Source organism: Rhopilema esculentum, unplaced genomic scaffold (genome assembly GCF_057945365.1).
Source record: "Rhopilema esculentum isolate cy_ngs unplaced genomic scaffold, ASM5794536v1 HiC_scaffold_37, whole genome shotgun sequence".
Lineage (NCBI taxonomy): Eukaryota > Metazoa > Cnidaria > Scyphozoa > Rhizostomeae > Rhizostomatidae > Rhopilema > Rhopilema esculentum.
The window spans coordinates 1,565,279-1,585,470 of NW_028300848.1; the positions used below are offsets into that span (position 1 = coordinate 1,565,279).

Consider the following 20,192-nt stretch of genomic DNA (forward strand, 5'->3'; position numbering starts at 1 on the left):
CAATTTCTGAAGTTATTTAACCATTTTAGCATCAAGATCAGACAGTATGATTCTCTTTGCTAGAGCTTTGCCTATGCAGTATCGAACACTTCATGACAGACCAGAAAACAGTAACTTTCATCAGAAGCTTAATATACAGTTAATGCCAAGCACTTATAAAAAATTGGGAACCCTACCCTAAGAAGGGATGCAAATGTTAATTTTGCATTGAATTCATTCCATTCATATCATTCCATAATTAGCATGTTGAATTTGATTGTTTCTTCTGTGAGAACAGATTATAAAATATATCCTTTAATGCCAAAGGATGCAGCAGCAGCAATATGTATTGTTCCTGAGAGCCATAAAAGCATGAACATCAATATTAAACTGATCACTCAATCTCACAACAAAATTTTATTGTGTTTGAGCACCTGCAGCCACACACATCAAACCGAAAAGGACTTAGGGGCCATTTTATACATAGTGCTGTGCCAAGCTGAATCTGAGGACATGTAGTTTAGCATTGGTATGACAAGTAGTGGTACAACTTGGTTTTTATAATGCTGTGCTGAAGTTGTGCTGTTACATGTCGTATCTTCACCAGATTGTGTGCAACATATCAACCACACAAATTATATGCATAATGTTCATCTTGTGTACTCTAAAATCCTTCTTTAAATCTTTCAACAGAGTTATTTGTCCATAAATTTTCAAACCAGCTTGAGTTTCGGAGCAAACAGTGATAGGACCTTAGATTTTCCTTGTTTGTCCAGTGGACTGCAAAATTGCTATTGTAAAACATAGTTCAGATTTTCTGCTACATTATATTGTGACACAATATTTAAATTTGCCATCATATTGATTTCTCTTCTTCTTCGGGCCAATTTTTTGTCAAGAAAAGCTCTCATAGTAAAACGGTAGTGTTTATCGACTGCCATTTGTTGTGTTGATGTTATGATGCAGATGTGCTTGTAAGGGTCAGCATGGAAAGACATGAATTTGGTCTTATAAGTTGAACCTGGCCGTGCTGGGGCCAACCGGGCGAGGAGCTCTAGGCTAATGGTCTGACTCAGCCATACAATGTCGAACCAAGTGGGAAATTAGTTTTTTAAGGTCAAGCTGTGCCGAACCAACCAGCATTAAATTCATGGCAGGCTCAACACATAAACCACCCCTTAAAAGCGTTTCCTGTAGTTGATTTGAACAAGTGAGAGTACAAACAATATATCAATATATATACATATGAAATAATGGGATACATTCTCTTTCTTGGATGGAACCTTGAGATGAAGAACACTGTACATAGCATATTTTATAAATGTACAAAAGAAAATATTACATATGACCAACAATATTTTAGTCTGCTTTACAGACCCATCTTCTTCAAGGGAAGAAAGCAAAATAAAGTTAAGGAATGTAACCCTTCAAATGTTAGCATTCTGCTTCCGTTATTCAGAGTCAAATTCTGGCACAAATTCATTGTCACTATTTCTTTTACTGGTACTTTTCAAAGCATTGACTTTTCTAGAACGTTTTTTTAAAGACACTTGCCTATCTGATGTACCCCTTTCATCAGAACTTTCACCATGCGAATCTGAACTGCTGTTGGACCTCTCCCTCTCACTTCTAATATAAGTCCTTTTACGTTTCCTGTCTGGCGATCGTGATCTTGGTCGTCTACTGTCCTTCGACCTTGCGCTAGAATGATAATTCCTTTTGGTAGACGAACGTCCATGTGAATGGCTTGATGAAGGGGTATTTTCTTTTGAACGAGACCTCGCTCGTCTCCGTTCACGTGATCGAGATCTGGACCGTTTTCTTCTTCGCCAATAGTCTCTACTACTTGATTCACGGGAATATCTGCTTCTTTCGGAACTGTAGCTTTCAGCACGATCCCAACGTCTGAGAAAATTAAGAAAGTAAGGTATTAATTTAGGAATACATTGCCTTCAAATTTTAATTAAGTATAGAACAACATTATATCACTAAAATAAGCCATGTTCTAGCCAAGAATCGATGTATTACAATTATAGTAAACAGGTAGAGCACAAGAAAACCAATGCTTGCTCTAGCTTGCTTTTTGTACCTTTCCAGTTCCCTTGTGCTGCTTCTCCATTCTCTTTCACTATTTTTTCTACTTTGAGCAGGACTGTCCCACATATCTCGATCTGCATCTTTAAACTCGTTGTTTGGATTTCGGAAGACATGCAAAAAGTTGCAGTTTTTGCCACGAGGACATCTATTTCTTGCAAATGTACCTAAAACAGAACAGCTTGTTAAAAGCCTTAGGCTTAAAACTAAAAAATAATGACTAATCAGTGTGTTGTAATCTATGCCTTTTGTAAAAATGGTTATAATTGAAGCACCCTAGGAAAGTATAAACAATTGACAGAGCAGGGGCACTGGAGCAATGTAAGGTTGGAAGAAGATTGTGAACTCTGTAACGATAAGTCTGATTCGTTGGATAGTAAATGTAGATCAAGCAACCATTAGGGAAACCCAAGAAATTATATATCCCCAAAAACATTTCAGTCTTCCTTTATTCGTTAAAAAGTTTCTAAACTCTCAACTGTAAAAGTTCTTAAGGTATAAGAAATTCACATTGTTGTGTTCTGATGAGAGGCAATAAAGACAAAGGATTTAACGTTGCTTTTGACGTATTTTCCAACAATCGTATCGCAATATAATGTTGTAACTGACCACAAATTGCTGATTTCCACTTGTTAACAGGTGAAAACTGGAGTGATAGCTGCTTCCCTGCATACCATCTACCATTGAATTTTGCAAATGCATTTAGTGCATCGTTTTCACTGAAAAAAAAATTGGAATTGCAAATAACACAGTCCATCCAACACAAACAATGTGAACCGAATATAAATATCAATTAAGCAAAGCAAGATCTACAAATAGAAAATTATCGTTATTCTATATAACATTTCATATTTTCATTATCCTTATTATCTACATGAAATTTCATATTTTTAAAGTCAATAAAACAATCGTTTCCCTGGAAAAAGAGCCATTGTTTCTTAAAAATTATAAAAAATTGGGCGTGACATAAGTGTGGCAACTGAAAATTCTTTAATGTAATTTCCTTTCGATGTGTTAGAGACCTCGCCCCAGGTCCCTAGTAAGAAAAGCACACGTATCGTCGGAGAGTAAGAGTTGGTAGGAGTGGGGGGGGGGGGGGTGAAGGAAGAGGGCGTAGGTTTGGAGTTGAGCACCAAAGTAACATGTCATCAGCTTGTATCTTATAAATCATCAAATCGAATCGAAAGCTGAAGAATTTTCTGTTGAAATTCTAACACGTTGAACGCAAGATCCACAACACAATGGATGATCAGTCGTGCAACCGCCTTTTCTCATACTTATCGATTTCTGATGTAGAACAACACTTTGAAACATTGAAACAGAAATATGATTTGCTTTATAATCTTTAATAAATATAAAATTTTCAAATTGTAAAGTACCTTTTATACTGAATATAAACATTGCCACGTAAATGCGGCTCGAAATTGCAGCAGACCTGTAAAGACGAACAATGAGCAGGAATAAAAATTGCTTACAGACGAAGTTTAAAGAAACAAAACAACATGGGATGTGAGTCGCTAGTGAGCATGTAGGAACTAATATTAAACTAAAAAACATGGCTTGACGAGTGAGAATTAAAAAAATACTAATAAAGAAATGCTTTGAAAATATCGATATAATAATTTCAGAAATGTTGAAATATTACCAACAGCGTTTTTCAAAAAACCTAAATCAGCACAAAAAAATGACTGTTTCTACGAATTTAATCAACTACTTCAATACTTAAGGCTCTGTTAGCGTGGTTAAAACTGGTTTCCTAGCAATAGAAATGCATTTCGAATCTGCTAAAGAAAAATTTTAAAATAACCTGTTGGGCTTTTTGAATGTCAATGACTCTTTAAAAAATCATTTGGATAAAGTAAATTAAGATTACAACTAAGATTACCTTAAACTGCTGCACCTGTCCGACACTTCTGAATTCTTCAAGAACGTCTTTATAGAAATCTTTAAAATTGCTATAAAGCTCGTCTTCATCAAACTGTAACAAAGATAAAATGTCTTCAAAATGGCATACATGTACAGGTGTTGTGTAAAACCAATTTGGTAAAAACAGGTATGCCACGATGAATGAAATGTAAAAGAATAAGCAACAATTATTTATATTGCACTTTTGTTCACTTTTTATAGCTTTCTAGAAAAAGTCTGCATTCAACAATTAAACTGTCAAGCCAATGTGAGTATTCATCTTAAAGCACAAACTTAACAAGAGATCATCCACAAAGTTACTCGTCGCAACAAGGCCCTTGTTCCCAAAAAAAGAATACAATTTTGCCAGATTACAGGAAAAAAATCCATCACGTCTGCATTGCATAATAATGAAGACGATTCTCTTTCTTCACGAATGGCAATGTTGCAGAATGTTCAAAAAGTCACAAAGTAGGAAAAAGTATCTTTCCCCAGCGGCATAAATTACAATATTCTAGGGCAAAAGAATGGTACAAAAGAAATACAGGCAAAAAATGAAACAAAGTACCTCGAGCTCGACATCATTATCCTTCTCATCCAACATCACCTCCATGAGACGAACATCTTGGAACATGTTTGGAATCAACAACGTTTGGCTGACGGGTGGTCTCGGGTGCTGTCTGGAGCATCTAAAACGAATTATTCAGAGTCCAGAGAAATGTTTTCTGATTCCAAACCTGTCTTTTTTAAGCTCATAAAAACTTCCCTTAGAGAAACAATGAAAACAAGGTTTGTGTGCGGCAATTACTTTCTTTTGTTTTTGTTGGCCTTCCTGAAGGTCGCTTATCGTATTACCATCATGTTTTTGGGCGGTTACTTGTGGTAACTACATAAAAAGCATTTCAATTCTGCAATAATCGAAGTTATTGACCAATAGGGCGTGGTTTCTGGCGAAGAATCCTGCTAACCTTACTTCTCAAAAGCACAATAATTTTGCATCCAGAATTTTCCTACTTCGAACCTCAAGACATAAAGATGAAGCTGTTAATAATTTGCATAGTTTGTAGCAAAAAATTTATTATTGACACTAGAATGGGATTGTATCAAATAGAGTTTAAAAAAAAGAAGAGTTTTGAATGGCCTTCCTTGAGAGAATCCCTTTCGTTCTTAAAATGTCCAAAGCAAGTTTTATTCTTGGCATTCATGTTTCTCTACCGAAACTTCGATGGAAATCTGAAACAGTGATCAACACTGTTTGCTAAAATATCCCAGTTTACTTGACAATGATTCTATAAAATAAGACCCTCCTTTCTCAAAATAACCGTAGAGGGCTATAATTACCTCTCTCCAAAGCGACATGCACCAGTTTTCAAGTAAAAAGAGCAATTATTTGGATCCTGTTAAGACAAGAAAACAGCTGCAATAATCAAATTAAAATTAAATTATAATGCAGTTACAATTTCAAATCTGTTGAAAGTAATTCGAATTTATACATCAGAGCTTGGTATCTGGGTTACGTCAATTTTTTGTTGAATCATTTTTTAAAAACTGATAGTAACATCCTGTCGCCTCCCGATTATTTCACAAAATTTCTGGCAATATCTGGTTGCAAAACACATCTGGAAGATTTATGAGTTCATAATTGGCTCCTTTGGACAAAATCCTTTTGAAATGAAGGAGAAAAATAAATACCCTTTCCGTGCCATACAGATTGGTACTGTTGCCACCTTTGGTGGCAATAGGATTGTGCCAAGGCTGTTCGTCGTCCTGTATACCAAACCAAGATAAAAATTAGACCTGCGGTCAACTAAAAGTTACTTCTGCGGTCAACTAAAAATGCAAATATTGGAGCAGACGAGAATAATGAAAATAAAAATGGAATACCCGAAACTGATCCTGAGAATTACACTTTATCAATGTTGAAGACTAAGAACAAATTTCACTTGAAAAGAACAAAAAATATTGGCAAACGTTTTGTTCGTTTATTTCACAATGCGATATCTAATTGCATATATCTAAATTACCGGATTAGAGGATCTAAGTATGCCTGACTTTTCCAGTTCTTGATTCAGATTTTCCTAAAAAGAAAATTGAAACAGAAATAATTAAAAGGCTTAATATGTGGTAGTAGCAAGCAAAGTGGATATTCCAACCCTTAAGATCCCAATGGAAAATACACATACAAAATCAAGAATACAAAATCAAGGCTGACGAAGAAAAATAAGCATAGATTGATATGCATACTCTTCTAGCTTTTTGGAAAAAGTCATCAAAAGTGATTACGACGTAATTACTAAATAAAATGCAAAAATGAAGTGTGAAGAAACATTCGACACTAGCCAAAAGCCTCTCTTTCGCAAACTGTCAATCATCCATATGGCTTTAGACTGAAGCTAAACGACTTGATAAATGTTAAAGGCTTATCATTTCAGTTGTCCCTGCAACTTCACTTTCTGACTTTCATTCATTTCCCTTCATTCTTAGCACTGCTTAATTCTATTTCCCCTGTGCAGTATTCCCTTCTTGCTACTATTCGCAAAATTTCAAGTTAAGCCACAACAAAGAAAATTGATATTTTAACGTCAATGCTTCCATCCCTTGCTTTGATAAGGGCCTATAGACAATAGGCCTATCTTCCTTGCTTTCCCTGGCATTCTCTATCAATATATACATTAAGGGTGAAAGGCAATCTACAAACTCAGTAAAAAATTGAAAATGCTCTAAAAGGTTTTGGATACAAGCAAGATGAATCCAAGTGTATGTATTTCACACTTTTTAACATCACACAATATTTACTTCTTTCGGGAAGCAAAGAAACATTTTACCTTTTACCAAACTACTTACCGAATATAAATGAAAAATTGAAAAGTTGCAGACTGCATAAATATTTGAATCTGAAGAAATATCTGAATTTCTGTCCGCATCTTTGTCAAGGGAAATTTATTTGTAGATCGACAAGTGATCTGATTTTCAGTTTTACAGTGCAGTATTTATAATCTATCATATTTAACAGTTATCAAATCTCAAGTCCTTTTGAAAAGAAATAAGCTTATTGAAAAAAGTTAGCAATATTCTAAGACAGAAAAGGAAGCAAACATGCTTCAAAAACTAGCAAAGTTTAGGAAATGATAGATATTAATCTATTTGTCAAGACAGAACAAAATATCTCTTATTGTTCAAGTTTATAAAAACACTTTTATAAAAAAATTCAAATTGGTTTCCTTTCTTTTTTCAAGTATTAAAAAGCATTCAAGTATATCTGTTACTAAAAATTATCTTCATAGAAATTTGACGAAATACCATACTTAAAATGAGAAGTAGAATCAATTTCTGAAGATATCCTTTGTTGGGAAGTAAATACATTATTCATATAATGTTGGATAAAATAGCATGAAGGGGAGCATACATTAAAATTCATTACAACACATTACGGGTAAATTGTTAAATTCATTAAAAGATACAAAATCACACATCCATCCGACACATTTTCCCGTCACGCCGACATCTGTCTCGAAAATGCTGAAGTCAGCTTCAAATGTACAGGCTGATTCTCAGTAATCGCGTATCTGAACGTTAAGGCTTACCAAATTTGCAAGTTTGTTCATAACGAAACAAAAGTGAGTTCTATAGTTTTGCAATGAAGCTACCTTTGATCGCTTTAAGATTGTTTCCAAGCATCTTTCCGGCAGATAATCTGGTCTCAATTTTATTTCTCTCTCAATTCTGCGAGCTTCGAGCGGTAGGCTCGAACGGGTATACGGCTGCCCGCTGTAGCAAGGGGCAACCGTTTTATTCACTATGTCACAGTAGCGACAAAAAATGAATCTAGATTGCACTGCAAACTGATAATCACCTATTGAACACGGTCACCATTAACAACAACACATAAATAGCAGATATATAGCAGTCGCTAAAAGTTCAATACTTGGATTGGCCTAATAACCAATTTTGCTTAAGACCCTTTGCTTTCAAAAGTAGAAATATAAAGAAACATATCAACCCTTTGCGCGTGGGCAACATCCAATGAGGCCAACAATTATTACTCGGAAAATTGAATGGGGGGGGGGGGGGGGTTGAGAAAGAAAGTTTACGAATCTATGGCTTAAAGACGGAGTCAGTTAAAAATGAAGATGTGAAATTTAAACGACTTTTCTTGCAATACAAAGGTTTTTGTTAACATGACTAACAAAAAGATACGATTCGCCGTCAAGCAAATGAGCACGAAAGAAATCACCTCTCTTTCCTTGACAGCCTTTTCCTTTAGAACCTTTCCTCTCTGCTCCCGTTTCTGTTGTGCTTCCCATTCCTCTTTTATTCTCCTCTAAGATGCAAATTCAACAGTAGACGGTCAATAAATGCAGGCAATCAGGCATTGTAGTTTCATAGTATATTTCTTCATAAAATCTAGGCTAGGACCAACAGTAACGTAAATCTGCAAACATGGAATCCCGCAAAAAAGAATCAATGAATAACTTTGCATTTAAGATCCATATTTGGGCTAAGAAATAGGTCAGGTTTAAATTTCAAAGAGCATTGTCCCTGGACCATCTGTTGTCACCAAGAGACATCCCTACTACTAGGAATCACCAACAAGGTATCATCGAAATACACTTTTAGACAAGAACCCAATGACAGAGCCTTTATTTCCTAAAATATAACACTGGAAATCAGCCATTTTTTCTTTTTTTAAAAAAGGCGATCGGTATTTGAAAGAAACAATCTACCAGCAAAATTACGCATTTGCCAGGGTTTTGATCATTTATCATTTGAGGGATAATAAAAGGGCGGTGTCTTGAATTACAAATAAAAATTTCAGAACTCTGTCTCAATATTCTACGGGTGTTTGATGAAAGAAAAAATGTGTCACTCAGTTACGTTTTCGAGTCTCATCTTCACGATTTATAATCCATGAAACCCCCAACCACCCAGCCCCCCCCAACAACACCCAGCCCCCCAACAACACCCAGCCCCCCAACAACACCCAGCCACCAACCATCCAGCCCCCAACCATCCAGCCCCCAACCACCCAGCCCCCAACCACCCAGCCCCCAACCATCCAGCCACCAACCACCCAGGCAATCTAATGCGAAAATACCAATGTCATAATTGAATAAAAATTCCAGCTTTTGCAAAAACGAAATTTAAGGATAGTTTCAGTTTTTAACGAAGACTTATAACTCCCGATAAATAAATAGGAACTCACACAGGCGTGCTAACACACGTACGCTTTGCTCATTTTCCGAAATCTATTTGTAAAACGCCTAACTTCTAAAAAATTGGAGTACCAATTACCTCTTGGTCAAGTCTCTCCTGCCGCCTTCGTTCTTCTTCTTTCTTTTTGTTTTCAAACTCCTCTTGGGCTGCTTTTTCTTTGGCTAACCACTCCTCGTGTAGTTTTTGCCTAAAAGTTAGGACATGAAAATTGCTGGTTACCAGTCTGTCATAAACTATTTGATGCTGTACACGCTTTTATTGTATATAACAGGACAGTTCTAATGCTGGAAAGATTCATCTGAATTAGAGTATTTTTTTAGGCTTACGTCTATTTTAGCCCAGCGTGTTGTGTCTGTGTTAAAGACCGTTAACCTTAGAGGCAAAATGATAACAAACCTTTCTTTAACATTGAGACATTTGGAGGCTTACTTTACACTATGCAAAACATTCAATTGAAATAAATGAAAAACGGTGAATACCTTCTAATTTCTTGAAGATTTTCCTTCCACTCATTTTGTTTTTCTTCGGCCTCGATGGCCTCTCTGAGAAAATAAACCAGTATAAGAGAAAGTACTAAATGTTGTAAATTTATCTTACAAATAGCTAACAGATTCATATAGTTACAGATATTTATCAATTTTTCTAGGGGAGAACCAAGGGCATATTACTCGACGAAATTCTCGTACGCCTTGACAGAAATGTTATTGTTCTTAAGAAAAATCACCCCAAAAATTTTGATGTTTTACAAAATTTTTGCAAGCTTCGAAAGAGTGAGGCACCCTTTAAGGAGAAAATGAGACGGCTAATTCAATTAAAAACTAAGACAGTAATCAAGAAGCAAGAAATGACCCCTGTTATGCGTGAAAAACTGATTCATCTACAAAGATTATACATGGGGCGAAGGTGAAGAATCCGGTTCGGATAATCCGATTAATCTCGTGTCATACACGTCGAGGAATTTTTTGACTGCATCAACGAATCACAGGTCGCCTAGGGTCATGGAACGCTCTCCTAGAAATATGACATCAACCAAAACATGGTGCTTCTCCGGATTGTTAATGTCCACCTATACATGGTAAAAACAAAGCACAGCTGGAGGTAAAAATGAAGCAAAACTGATTTCATGGCGCTTTTAACCTAACCTTAAATAACCATTAAACCCTCAAATGACCATCTACTCGATAATGTCAAATTGCATCTTTTCGATATAATGCTTTTTAATGTGAATAGAGGAAATGTAGAATATGCAATATGACGTGTTTTCAAAGTGGCATGACCTACTTTTGAACGTGTTGATGCTAGGTCATGTCACTGGTATCTTGAAAAACACTGTCTTTGTCCTATCGTTCCTTTTCAAAATTAAAAACAGGCTTGGAAAACCGCAGCTTAAACGTCAGAGCAGGCATATATTGCTTACAAACGTAAAGGCATTGCTTCCTTGATAATGATACAGAAAAACTACTATGGATCCCCTTCATTACCGAGTAAAAGAGCCATTTTCGTTCTATAGAGGGGACATCGTTTGAAGCAATTATTAAGATGGCTATTTTTCAAACATATTATTAAGAATGTGGCAATAAAAATTTAAAGCTTTGGACCCAATATTTACTAGTGCAATCAACCTCCTCTAACAGCATTTCTATATTTACAGTACCCTGCAACCCTGACAATGACGCCGAAGTTTCACCAAAATATCATACAAAATCATAACAGAGACAAAACAGTCATGGGTTACCTTGTTACCAATCCATTTCTTTGCCTTTCCTCTAAAAAGGGCAGAGAAATATCAAAACATGTCCTTGATTAACATTATAGTTACAAACATTACATTATCGCAATAATCATTGAACTTGAAAATAAAGAAATAAAACATCGCAGACACGACAGCCATAAGGTGCAGCCCAGATCTGAATTTGAGCATGAATTCTCGAGTTTCTAGGTTTAAGTCAAAATTTTCAAAAACCATCAGCCGAAGTTCAATAAGCTAAACTGTGTAATATGGAATATAAAAATAGGCTGAATATGATTTTTAAGGATACAGGAAAGGGCCATGTCAAACGCCCTTACATACACTGCCAATAAAATATTCTTGATCTGCACAGTTGTCTTGATTATCAAACAGAACCCTTCGAAAACCCCTGGTTGTCTGTGTGGCTTATCTACACACCGAAAACAGTAGGTTTCAGCCTAGCTAAAACTCATATGCGTAGCTGTTGCTCAACCTCGGGGAGGGGGGGGGGTTACTAGGTAGCTAAGCCTAGTTTTGGACGGAGACGTGTCATTTTTGTTTAAAATTTGGACCCATAATTTAACACATGTCTGAAAAAATGTGACCCATAATTCGACCCGTAACGAAATATTTTTCAAGACACAAATCTAGGAACAGAACAAATCTCAATATTAGATATATTTCATACTTTTATTTCTAACTGGACTTTCTTTTATAAACGCAAAATTTTCCTCCTATTAATTTTGCAATAATTATCCCAAAATTGTATCCATAACTCTGCGTGTTTCTTCAAATTGTACCTATAATTCCACACCTATTTCAAAAACTGCGACTAATAATTCCGCACTTTTCAGAAATAGGTACCCTTAAATAATGGTACGTCCCCGTACTTCAAATCTATTAAGACCCCCCTCCCCCTGAACCTATAGCACCACGTTCCATGTGATCAATAATCCTCACATAGTTTAACCAATCTTCAAATTTTGTAATAAAGTTATTGACGTTATGGTACCACCAGTCAACGTTTGGCTTGATTCCTTAGCAAGTCAACCGGCAAGATCAGTATTCAAACTTAGAAGCATGGCAGTCTTGCAGATTAACACGTGGCAGCCTGAAGCATTGGGCTAAGGAGGCCTTGCCCCCTCTCCCATATACACTCCCTCCAATAAAAAACCCCCGTCAAGTACTTAAAGTTATCCTTTGAAACATCTTGGTTGAAGATTTAAGCCGTTAAATAGCCCTAAAATTTAAACATTATATACCCCTTAGTACTCTGGTATATTTGGGACGGGGTACTTCTTTCGGATTAAAATTTGGGTAGGAAATATTTTCTCGGGTAAGTCGCTTTTCTCGGGTAAGCCACTTTTCGGTTTGATGAATTGGTGGAATATTTTTCGATCGATACAAGAGAATTTTGAAAAGACAGCAATCAATCAGTCTACATGCATCTTTAATAAGAAATCAAGCAAGGGCCTAACTAGACAAAGTTTCCCAATTTTATGGAGGTGTTTCTTAACTTGTGCGAAAAAGTAACTAACAATGGATAGTTTATTTGTCTCTATAATATGTGTCTTCAAGATGCATGGTTAGAGTGCACGTCGGTTTACAAAGAACTGAGGGGCTCGGTCGAGTCGAAACCATCTTCATTTTCGACACCCTTCTATCTTATAAAACGGCGTCTTTCTCACTGAAAGTTTGTATGGCAAGTTTTAAGCCGAACTCCCTTTTTCCGCATATTTTGAATTTCATTTATCACAAAGAACAGCATTGTGAATTTCACACCATTGTCTTCAACCTATTGTATATTCCGCGATTGATGTAAATTCGAACTGTTTTTTCCATACTAAATAGAAATCTATTAACTATACTTTATTTCTAAAGACACCCTTACGTCAATTCTCACAGAAAATTTCACTTTCGAGTCCTCGTATGATTGAGCTGTTTTAACAAGTATTCGAAGTGTGCCTGATTTCTAGAGGAGCGGAGACAAGAGGCTCAGGAGCGACAATGGTCACGGTTTCTAATGCGCAGAAACGCCGGAACACAGTTTGAAGGGGGGAAGGGGGGCTCTAAAGAAATTGGCAAACTTTTGTGGTAGTTTTCCTACAAAATATTTGATGCCACAAGCTGAATAGCAAAGTTCAGGGGAAAATGGGGCGCTATAGCCCTCCAAGCGCCCCCCCCCCCACCAACTGACTCCGGCGTGCCTGTTTTGATCATAGTTTCTAATTTCACTTGAATTAAAAGTGATATATGAAGAAAATTCACACAAAGGCACTGCTAAGGATATCAGCTACCTTTAGTTGTTTTTAGACAGAATATCAACCTTGAGGGCAATTCTGCCAGCCTGCACATAAAAAATCCTCTTTTTCATAAGAAGACCTCGTTGATTAGTATAAATTTCTTTATGAGCATTTAATTAATTACTACCAAAAGTATGAATTTGTTGTGGTAATTCAATAAAACGCCATACGCAGCCTCAGATGGCCAAAGTCATCAAATTGAGGGGTCCAATTTGAGAATTTACGGTAGCAGTGGGGGCTTATTCGAGGGGGGTCTTCCTCTCGAATTTTATCCGCCAAAAATTTATTTGACGTGATTTTTTGCTGTTAATGTATATCATCGAAACTGACTTATACGTTTGACACCAAAACAGCATTCACAGCAACTCTCTCAGGGAGAGTTCGCTATGGTGGTTCTTCATTCTGATTGGTTATTGTGCATCAAACAAACGATGCATAAATATGGTGGTCATGAAAACAGGTTCTGAGAACAATTAGGGACAGGCTGCCTTTTAGAGTATCTAAATTAACATTATACTAATTGTAAAATTTGGGGACCTATATCAAAATCTTTTAACAAAAACTTGTTTCTTACAGCGAGTTTCTTATTAAAAAATGAGTGTATTCACAATCTATTCCAGCTCTCTTTCTGATACTTCAGTGATATATTATCTCTTTGGTCATAGAGAAATCCCATCACAGCTAACAAAAGTGGAAACACCTCAGAGCTCAAAATCTAGATTTGGTGATTACTAGAGGAGATATTAAAAATTGTGCAATTCATTGTCCAATATATACAAAGGTTATATCTTACTGACTTGACTTCTCTATAGAGTCTTGTCAAACTTGGTGAACAACTGAATGGATGTATTTGAAAAGCAAGACAGGCTATGATTGAAACCTTGACAAGGAAGCATTCAGCCTTTGTCACTTTTGGAGCAAGCATGCAGCAAAGAGATTGACAAGAATTCACACAAATTGTTTTTATCTGCTTTTTGTTTCTTGTCTTTGTTTAGGAAAAACCGGGATATTCACATCTTTGCTTGCAGGCAAGGAGAAAAGAGAGAAAACCCAGAATTTTCAGCAAAACCAGAAAGTTGACAGGTCTGATATTGTATATTGTTCCCTTTTACAATTTTTACACCCTTATTCACCTCAATCATGCTTACCTGATTTCTCAAATCGCTTTCATCTTGATTCATCATATCATTAATTTATAGCAAGCCTTCACTTTAGAATTTTTTATTTATAGAGATGTGTAAATAAGTTGACTTTGTCTGTTGAGAATAGTAACAGATATTCATAAAAAGGCCAGTTGGGATAGCCTTTTGGATCTGTGCTCCCTTCTCGTTGAAAAGAACTTACTAGGTCAAAAAAGACATTAGTAATGCAGTGGCGTACTCAAGAGGGGAATAGGGGGGTCCGGACCCCCCCCCCACCTTTCTAAAATATGATCCTCAAGATTTGTCCAAAAACGATGTAAAATTCATTGGGGGGAGGGTGTAGTATACTGTATGCTTGTTTCAAAAACAACTGTAAAATACTTTGCTATTTCCCGTAGCTAACATGAGTCAAATAATGGGGAGAAATTTTGCAAAAAGGGCATTAGTAATGTTTAAAAAGGGCATTAGTAGCTTAGAAATGTTGCATTTGCGAGTGTTTGAAGGGCATGGTCAAAAAAATTCTGGGGGCTGCACCCCAGACCTCCCCCGCACTACTGCAGCCCTGGGTACGCCACTGTAGTAATGGATGTAAAAATAGCCAATCCATGATAAATAAGTTCCTAAAAGAGAAAGAAAGATAACACATGTATTGGTTACTACTACTGAAAAACAAAATGAAGGTGATGTGACATTCAGCCCTATATCTCCTGAGAGAAGGGAATATGTTATTTAAATCATTATTGCAACCCACCCTCTTCTAATTTGTCCAGTTCCTTTCTCTTAATTTGTCGAAGTTTCTTCCTTTTTTCTTTTTTCCATATTCGTCTCCATTTCTTGTGGCTAATAAAAAACAACACCATATCATATGATTCAGACAACTAAAAGATGAAAATACTCTTAATAGTTGAACAGTCTTTTCAGTAATGCTAAACAAAATATTGCATTAGTCTCAATGTGAATTTATAAACAAGCTTAATACTTTAGCACAAAAGAAAGATTTTGAATTCCTGTTTCTCTGTGGAGCAGGCACTCTTAGGTGATTTATCTGGCTTGGATGCCAAACCTAAACACAAATATCTACTTTGTGACACAAGTTTGACCAATAGAATATTATTTCACAACTCTTGGGGGGAAGCATACACAGTTAGCCGTATATTCAATTCTATTCTGGTCTTGTTCCCCTTTAGTTAAAACTGTAAATATTATTTTTGCCAAATTCGAAACCCAATTAAGAACCCGGCAAACTCATTTTATCTCATAGTGTCCCTTGGAGTGATCTGGTTTGACAGAACAAATTTTAACTCTATCACAAAACATGATTGACAAAAAATGGTTATTGATCAATCATGAAATTTTTAAGGGTAATTTTTCTAAATTTGAGCAAATAGTTAAGGTGAATTTGAGCAAATAACAACTTAGCATTGCAAATTTTAGATACAGAATATAACAGACTTTCAGACCAAAAAAACCAACAAAACTTATACAATTATGTTATATTTTCCTTTCTTTGTTTACCTAAAATGCATGAAAAAGTAAAGTTGCAATTTTGCTAAAATTTGTACAAAACAAATCATATGCAATATGAAAGTACAGCATTAACTTAATTATACTTCAATGGTAGCCGCATCTTATAATTATTTTTTGGTATGTTTATAATCAAGGGCGGCTTATAAACGAGGGGGCTAACATTATCTTATCCAGATTCTGCCAAGATTTCCTGCTACCTTGAAGCTGAGGGTGATAATGTAGAAAATGAGAAAGAAATACTTATACGAGGGTCACTCCAAAATTATTGAGATATTCAAAGACCGCAAGAGGTATCGTGTTCAAATTTTCACAGTTTCTCAAAATACTCTCCACTGGCTTCCACACAAAGTCTCATACGATAAAACCACATATCAAAACAATGGGCCCATTTTTCTGCAGCCAGGTCAGAAACAGCCTCGTTGAAGGCACTAACTGCATCATCAGCGCTATCAAACTTGGTTCCGCGAATTTCCTCTTTCACCGCTGGAAAGAGAAAGAAGTCACAAGGTGCCAAATCAGGTGAATAAGGCGGGTGGGTCATCAACTGAACTGAATTTTCGGACAGAAAGTCGATGGTCAAAGCAGCTGTGTGAGCGGAAGCGTTGTCATGGTGCCAAAGTAGACCTCTTAAGCCGGTCCTTGGACGTTTATTTCGCCAAATTTCTAGAACCTGTGGTATGCAGTGGTTAACATACCAATCCGTGTTCACTGTACGACGGTCTTCAACTTGAATGGTTGCGACATGACCCGTCTTTGAGAAAAATGACGCAACCATTCTTTTGCCGACGCTTCTGGATCGCCAAAATTTTTGCGGCGGGTTTTCACCTGGAAAGATCCAAATTGAGGATTGGCGCTTTGTCTCCGGGTCAAATTGGTAAACCCAACTTTCATCGCCTGTCACAATGTCATAAACCCTTTTCGACTCCCCTTCATTAAATTTTTGCAGCATAAACTGGCACCAATTGACGCGCTGCTCTTTTTGCTCATCTGACAAGCAATGTGGCACCCAGCGGACAGCCACTTTCCGAACTTGCAGGTTTTCATGCAAAATTGTGTGCAATGCTGCTGATCCAATCTTTACGCTATCCTGCATCATAGAATAAGTCATCCGACCATCTTGCCTTAGCATCTTCTCCACAGCGGCAACTGTTTCTGGCACAACAGCAGTTGGGGGCCTCCCTGGGTGGGTCTCATCTTTAAGGCTCTCCCTCCCTTTCTTAAATTCGGCAAATCATCGAAAAACTGTTGCCATTGAAGGTGCATTATCTCCAAATGTCTGCAGAAGTTGAGCTAGGCACTCTTCTTGTTTCAGCCCCCTTTTAAAATCATAATAAATCATTGCGCGAAAATCACATCCTTCAAGCACCATTTTTAACAAATATGAACATCTAAGGTGCTGGAATTCAAAACCCTTTTTTATTTTTTTCCCGCGCTTGAAATTAACAAAAATTACAAAACATGGGTGAAATAGATGGTACAAGCCACCAAAAAAATTTCAAACTGATACCTCAAGTGGTTACTGAATATCTCAATAATTTTGGAGTGACCCTCGTAGACACTAATGATAATACAATGCAATGATAATGCATTATATTGTTGTTGGTTGAACAACGAAATGTATACTTTTGTGGTTTAATTACACAATCAGGCTTGTATCAGTTTCTGTGTCCGTCATTTCAAACCAAGTATCTCTGCATGGTTTGGTGGGTATGGCTAATAATCAAGGGCAGCTTACATTTTGCTACGAACCCAACTTATTGGAGCCTATGATGGAGGACAGCCTTTAAACAAAGAAATATATCAAATAATATGGTAGGCATGAAAGCCTATTTCTACATCAGTTTTATCCAGGACATATTGGGCTAGAGGTGGTATCTACATCTTGGTTGTTGTTCAGTTATTCAATCATTGAAAAGTGTGTTTTTGGGATCCCTTTGTATATTTGAAAGATATATTTTGTCATTCTGTCATTGCTTCAAGAACTTTATACCTTGAAGAAGCTTTTTTGTTTTATCACAGAATAAGCTTGCTTTGCATGGTTGCATGAGAAATTTGAATCTCCAAAAACTAAAAAGCAGGAAAGATATCTTTAACAGGTTAAACTGAATAATAAGCCTTTAAAAAAAATTTGCCAAATAACCTTTGGAATAAGCCAAGATGCTCATAACCTTATCTTGAATGAGACACCCTAGTTCAGGTGAATGAAATAAGTCTAACATAAAATAGATCAAAAGTTTTGTCCATCGCAACCATGTGTGTGGTGTGATGCACACCAGTGGCGGCCTGAACTTTTCGCCTGGAGGGGCCAGCAGCAAAATGGCGTCCTTCATAACTAGCATTATTGTCTTTTCCTGAAAGATTGGCAGTCTGGTAATGCTCTTATATTTTTCAACCTTGTATGTCAAGGATAGACTGACCCCCACCGTGAGGACAGGATCCCAAATATAATAATTTTTCATGGGGGTGTCAGGACAAGTTGGACCGACTCACATGAGAAATTAACTGTCTCTTTGAAGCCAATGCAAGCAGATAACTAAATAAAAATGTGTCGAGAACATGTTTGGGAAAATTCCAAAGGCTGAAATAGAACGTCAGCATGGAAGAAAGTAGTAGTAACAAAAACAAAATTGTGCGATAAAATATTAAGATTATAACCTCAGTTTAACGGGTTTTTGCATTCTAATACACGAATCTTCGTGATTTTTATCCAAAAGCACGCTTCGTGGATCAATAATTTCATCTTTATTTGAATCCTGTACAAATAACTCCATCGCTTCGTTCTTTTTTCAATCTGCTAGTGGACATTTACGTTCAGCCTCTTTTTGGATAACATCTGGCGCATTCAATGAAGCGCCGAAGGCGCTAGATGTCTAACTCGGGTCATGCTGCGTACCGAGTGAGGCAAATTTGTTAACTTCCGCCATTTTAAATAGTGACAAAAAGCGAGCTGCAATAGGGTTCAGTATGGAAAATTGCTTGTTTTAATGAATGATTTTCTCGTGGCTCACAACTATTTCAGTGCCTTTTCTGATGCAGGTAGTTAGAGGAGATATAAATCAACAACACATAACAATATTTTGGGGTTTTTAAAGAGAATTTTAAAAATTATGGCTCTTTCAGTTTACGCAGTTACGGGGGGAATATGGCAGTGGCTTGTCGTGTTTTTATGAGTTGAAAAAGTATGTGTTTGCAATTTTTATCTTCATATAGATTAGAAAAAACTTTTTAAGTCTATTACCTAATAATATAGACCATTTTAGATATATAATTCTTGAATTTTAAGTTTGCAAAATTAGAAATCTTTGTCGTGAAAGTGTACCCCGAAGGTATTTTATAGGCCTAAAGATACGGGGAGGGACGCATTGTGCTGAAGAATAATTACAAGCAACGAGTGTGGTCAGGGGCGGTCTGGTGGCAAAGTGGCGATCACCACCCGGGCCCTGTGTACAAAAAATTTACGGGCCTTTCCGCGTTGGAGAAAAATGTTCAACTTAATATCAAATACTTAATGCCCTTGACTGATTATATTGCGATTAAAGTCCCAATACATGCGCTTCAAACCACCCAAACCCTGGTTTCCGTTATTTCAGCCATGTGTTCAATCTTGAGCGCGTAAACAGAATGCCAAGCAGAGAAGCGAATGAGCATACTCTTATCTTCTCTAATTTATGTGGCTCTGATGCCCAGGGTATCTGACTGTCGTAGACAGTGCTGTGGGAACGAAATTCATATTGGGGAGGGGGGCGGCTGCTCATTGTATTTATTTCCACCTAGCAGCATACCCTTCCCTCTACAACGCGTATAAATGCTTGATGACACTTACCTGCACCCAAGTTTCCTTTGAAAAATTATTCAGCGCTACTGATAATTTCAAAAGAAGAGAAAACTTTCCACTTGATTACGAGCAAGTCATTGGCCAATTTGCTGATTCATTGGCTGCGATTTTGACGCCAGACCGCCCCTGGTTTCGAAGCTGCTTATATCTTGGCCATAGTGCTGGATCTCTCTCGCACATCAAATTCTTGATGCTTGGAGAAATCCATGGTACATGTGCATGCCCCGTCTTTGCGGTCCTTTTTTCAACGGGGCATGCACATCCAAGACAGGGAGAAAGAGATCGTAGAAATTGCTAGCCATCTTATTGGGGTCATCCGATCTACATGACATAGCCATATCCCAGTCAATACTACGCAAACTGAAAAGTTTTATTAGGCTCTTTATCTTTATTTTAGTTAAGTTAAGTGAGCTTCTGCTAGATGCCCAGAGCATCATAGGGCAACTCATAAATTATTACTGGAT

The 20,192-nt window shown here is 36.9% G+C and overlaps 1 protein-coding gene across 2 annotated transcripts; it reads right to left on the reverse strand.

Moving 5' to 3' along the window:
- Positions 1 to 444: 444 nt before the first annotated feature.
- On the reverse strand, positions 445 to 18,718 carry LOC135684912 (uncharacterized). 2 transcript variants are annotated; one of them, XM_089115839.1, is made up of 15 exons: positions 18,549 to 18,718; positions 15,118 to 15,206; positions 10,928 to 10,958; positions 9,672 to 9,734; positions 9,271 to 9,379; positions 8,213 to 8,299; positions 6,003 to 6,056; positions 5,671 to 5,745; positions 5,320 to 5,375; positions 4,547 to 4,667; positions 3,959 to 4,051; positions 3,453 to 3,508; positions 2,683 to 2,792; positions 2,069 to 2,240; positions 453 to 1,884 (listed from the first exon to the last, which is right to left on the reverse strand). In XM_089115839.1, exons 1-15 carry the CDS (start codon positions 18,662 to 18,664, stop codon positions 1,431 to 1,433), a joined length of 1,686 nt encoding a protein of 561 aa, XP_088971965.1. In that variant the 5' UTR covers positions 18,665 to 18,718; the 3' UTR covers positions 453 to 1,430. The 2 variants fall into 2 exon arrangements, with proteins under 2 accessions (XP_065056685.2, XP_088971965.1); XM_065200613.2 differs by lacking the exons at positions 10,928 to 10,958; positions 15,118 to 15,206; positions 18,549 to 18,718 and adding an exon at positions 6,823 to 6,892 and having other exon boundaries at positions 445 to 1,884; positions 8,176 to 8,299; positions 9,672 to 9,700.
- Positions 18,719 to 20,192: the final 1,474 nt, after the last annotated feature.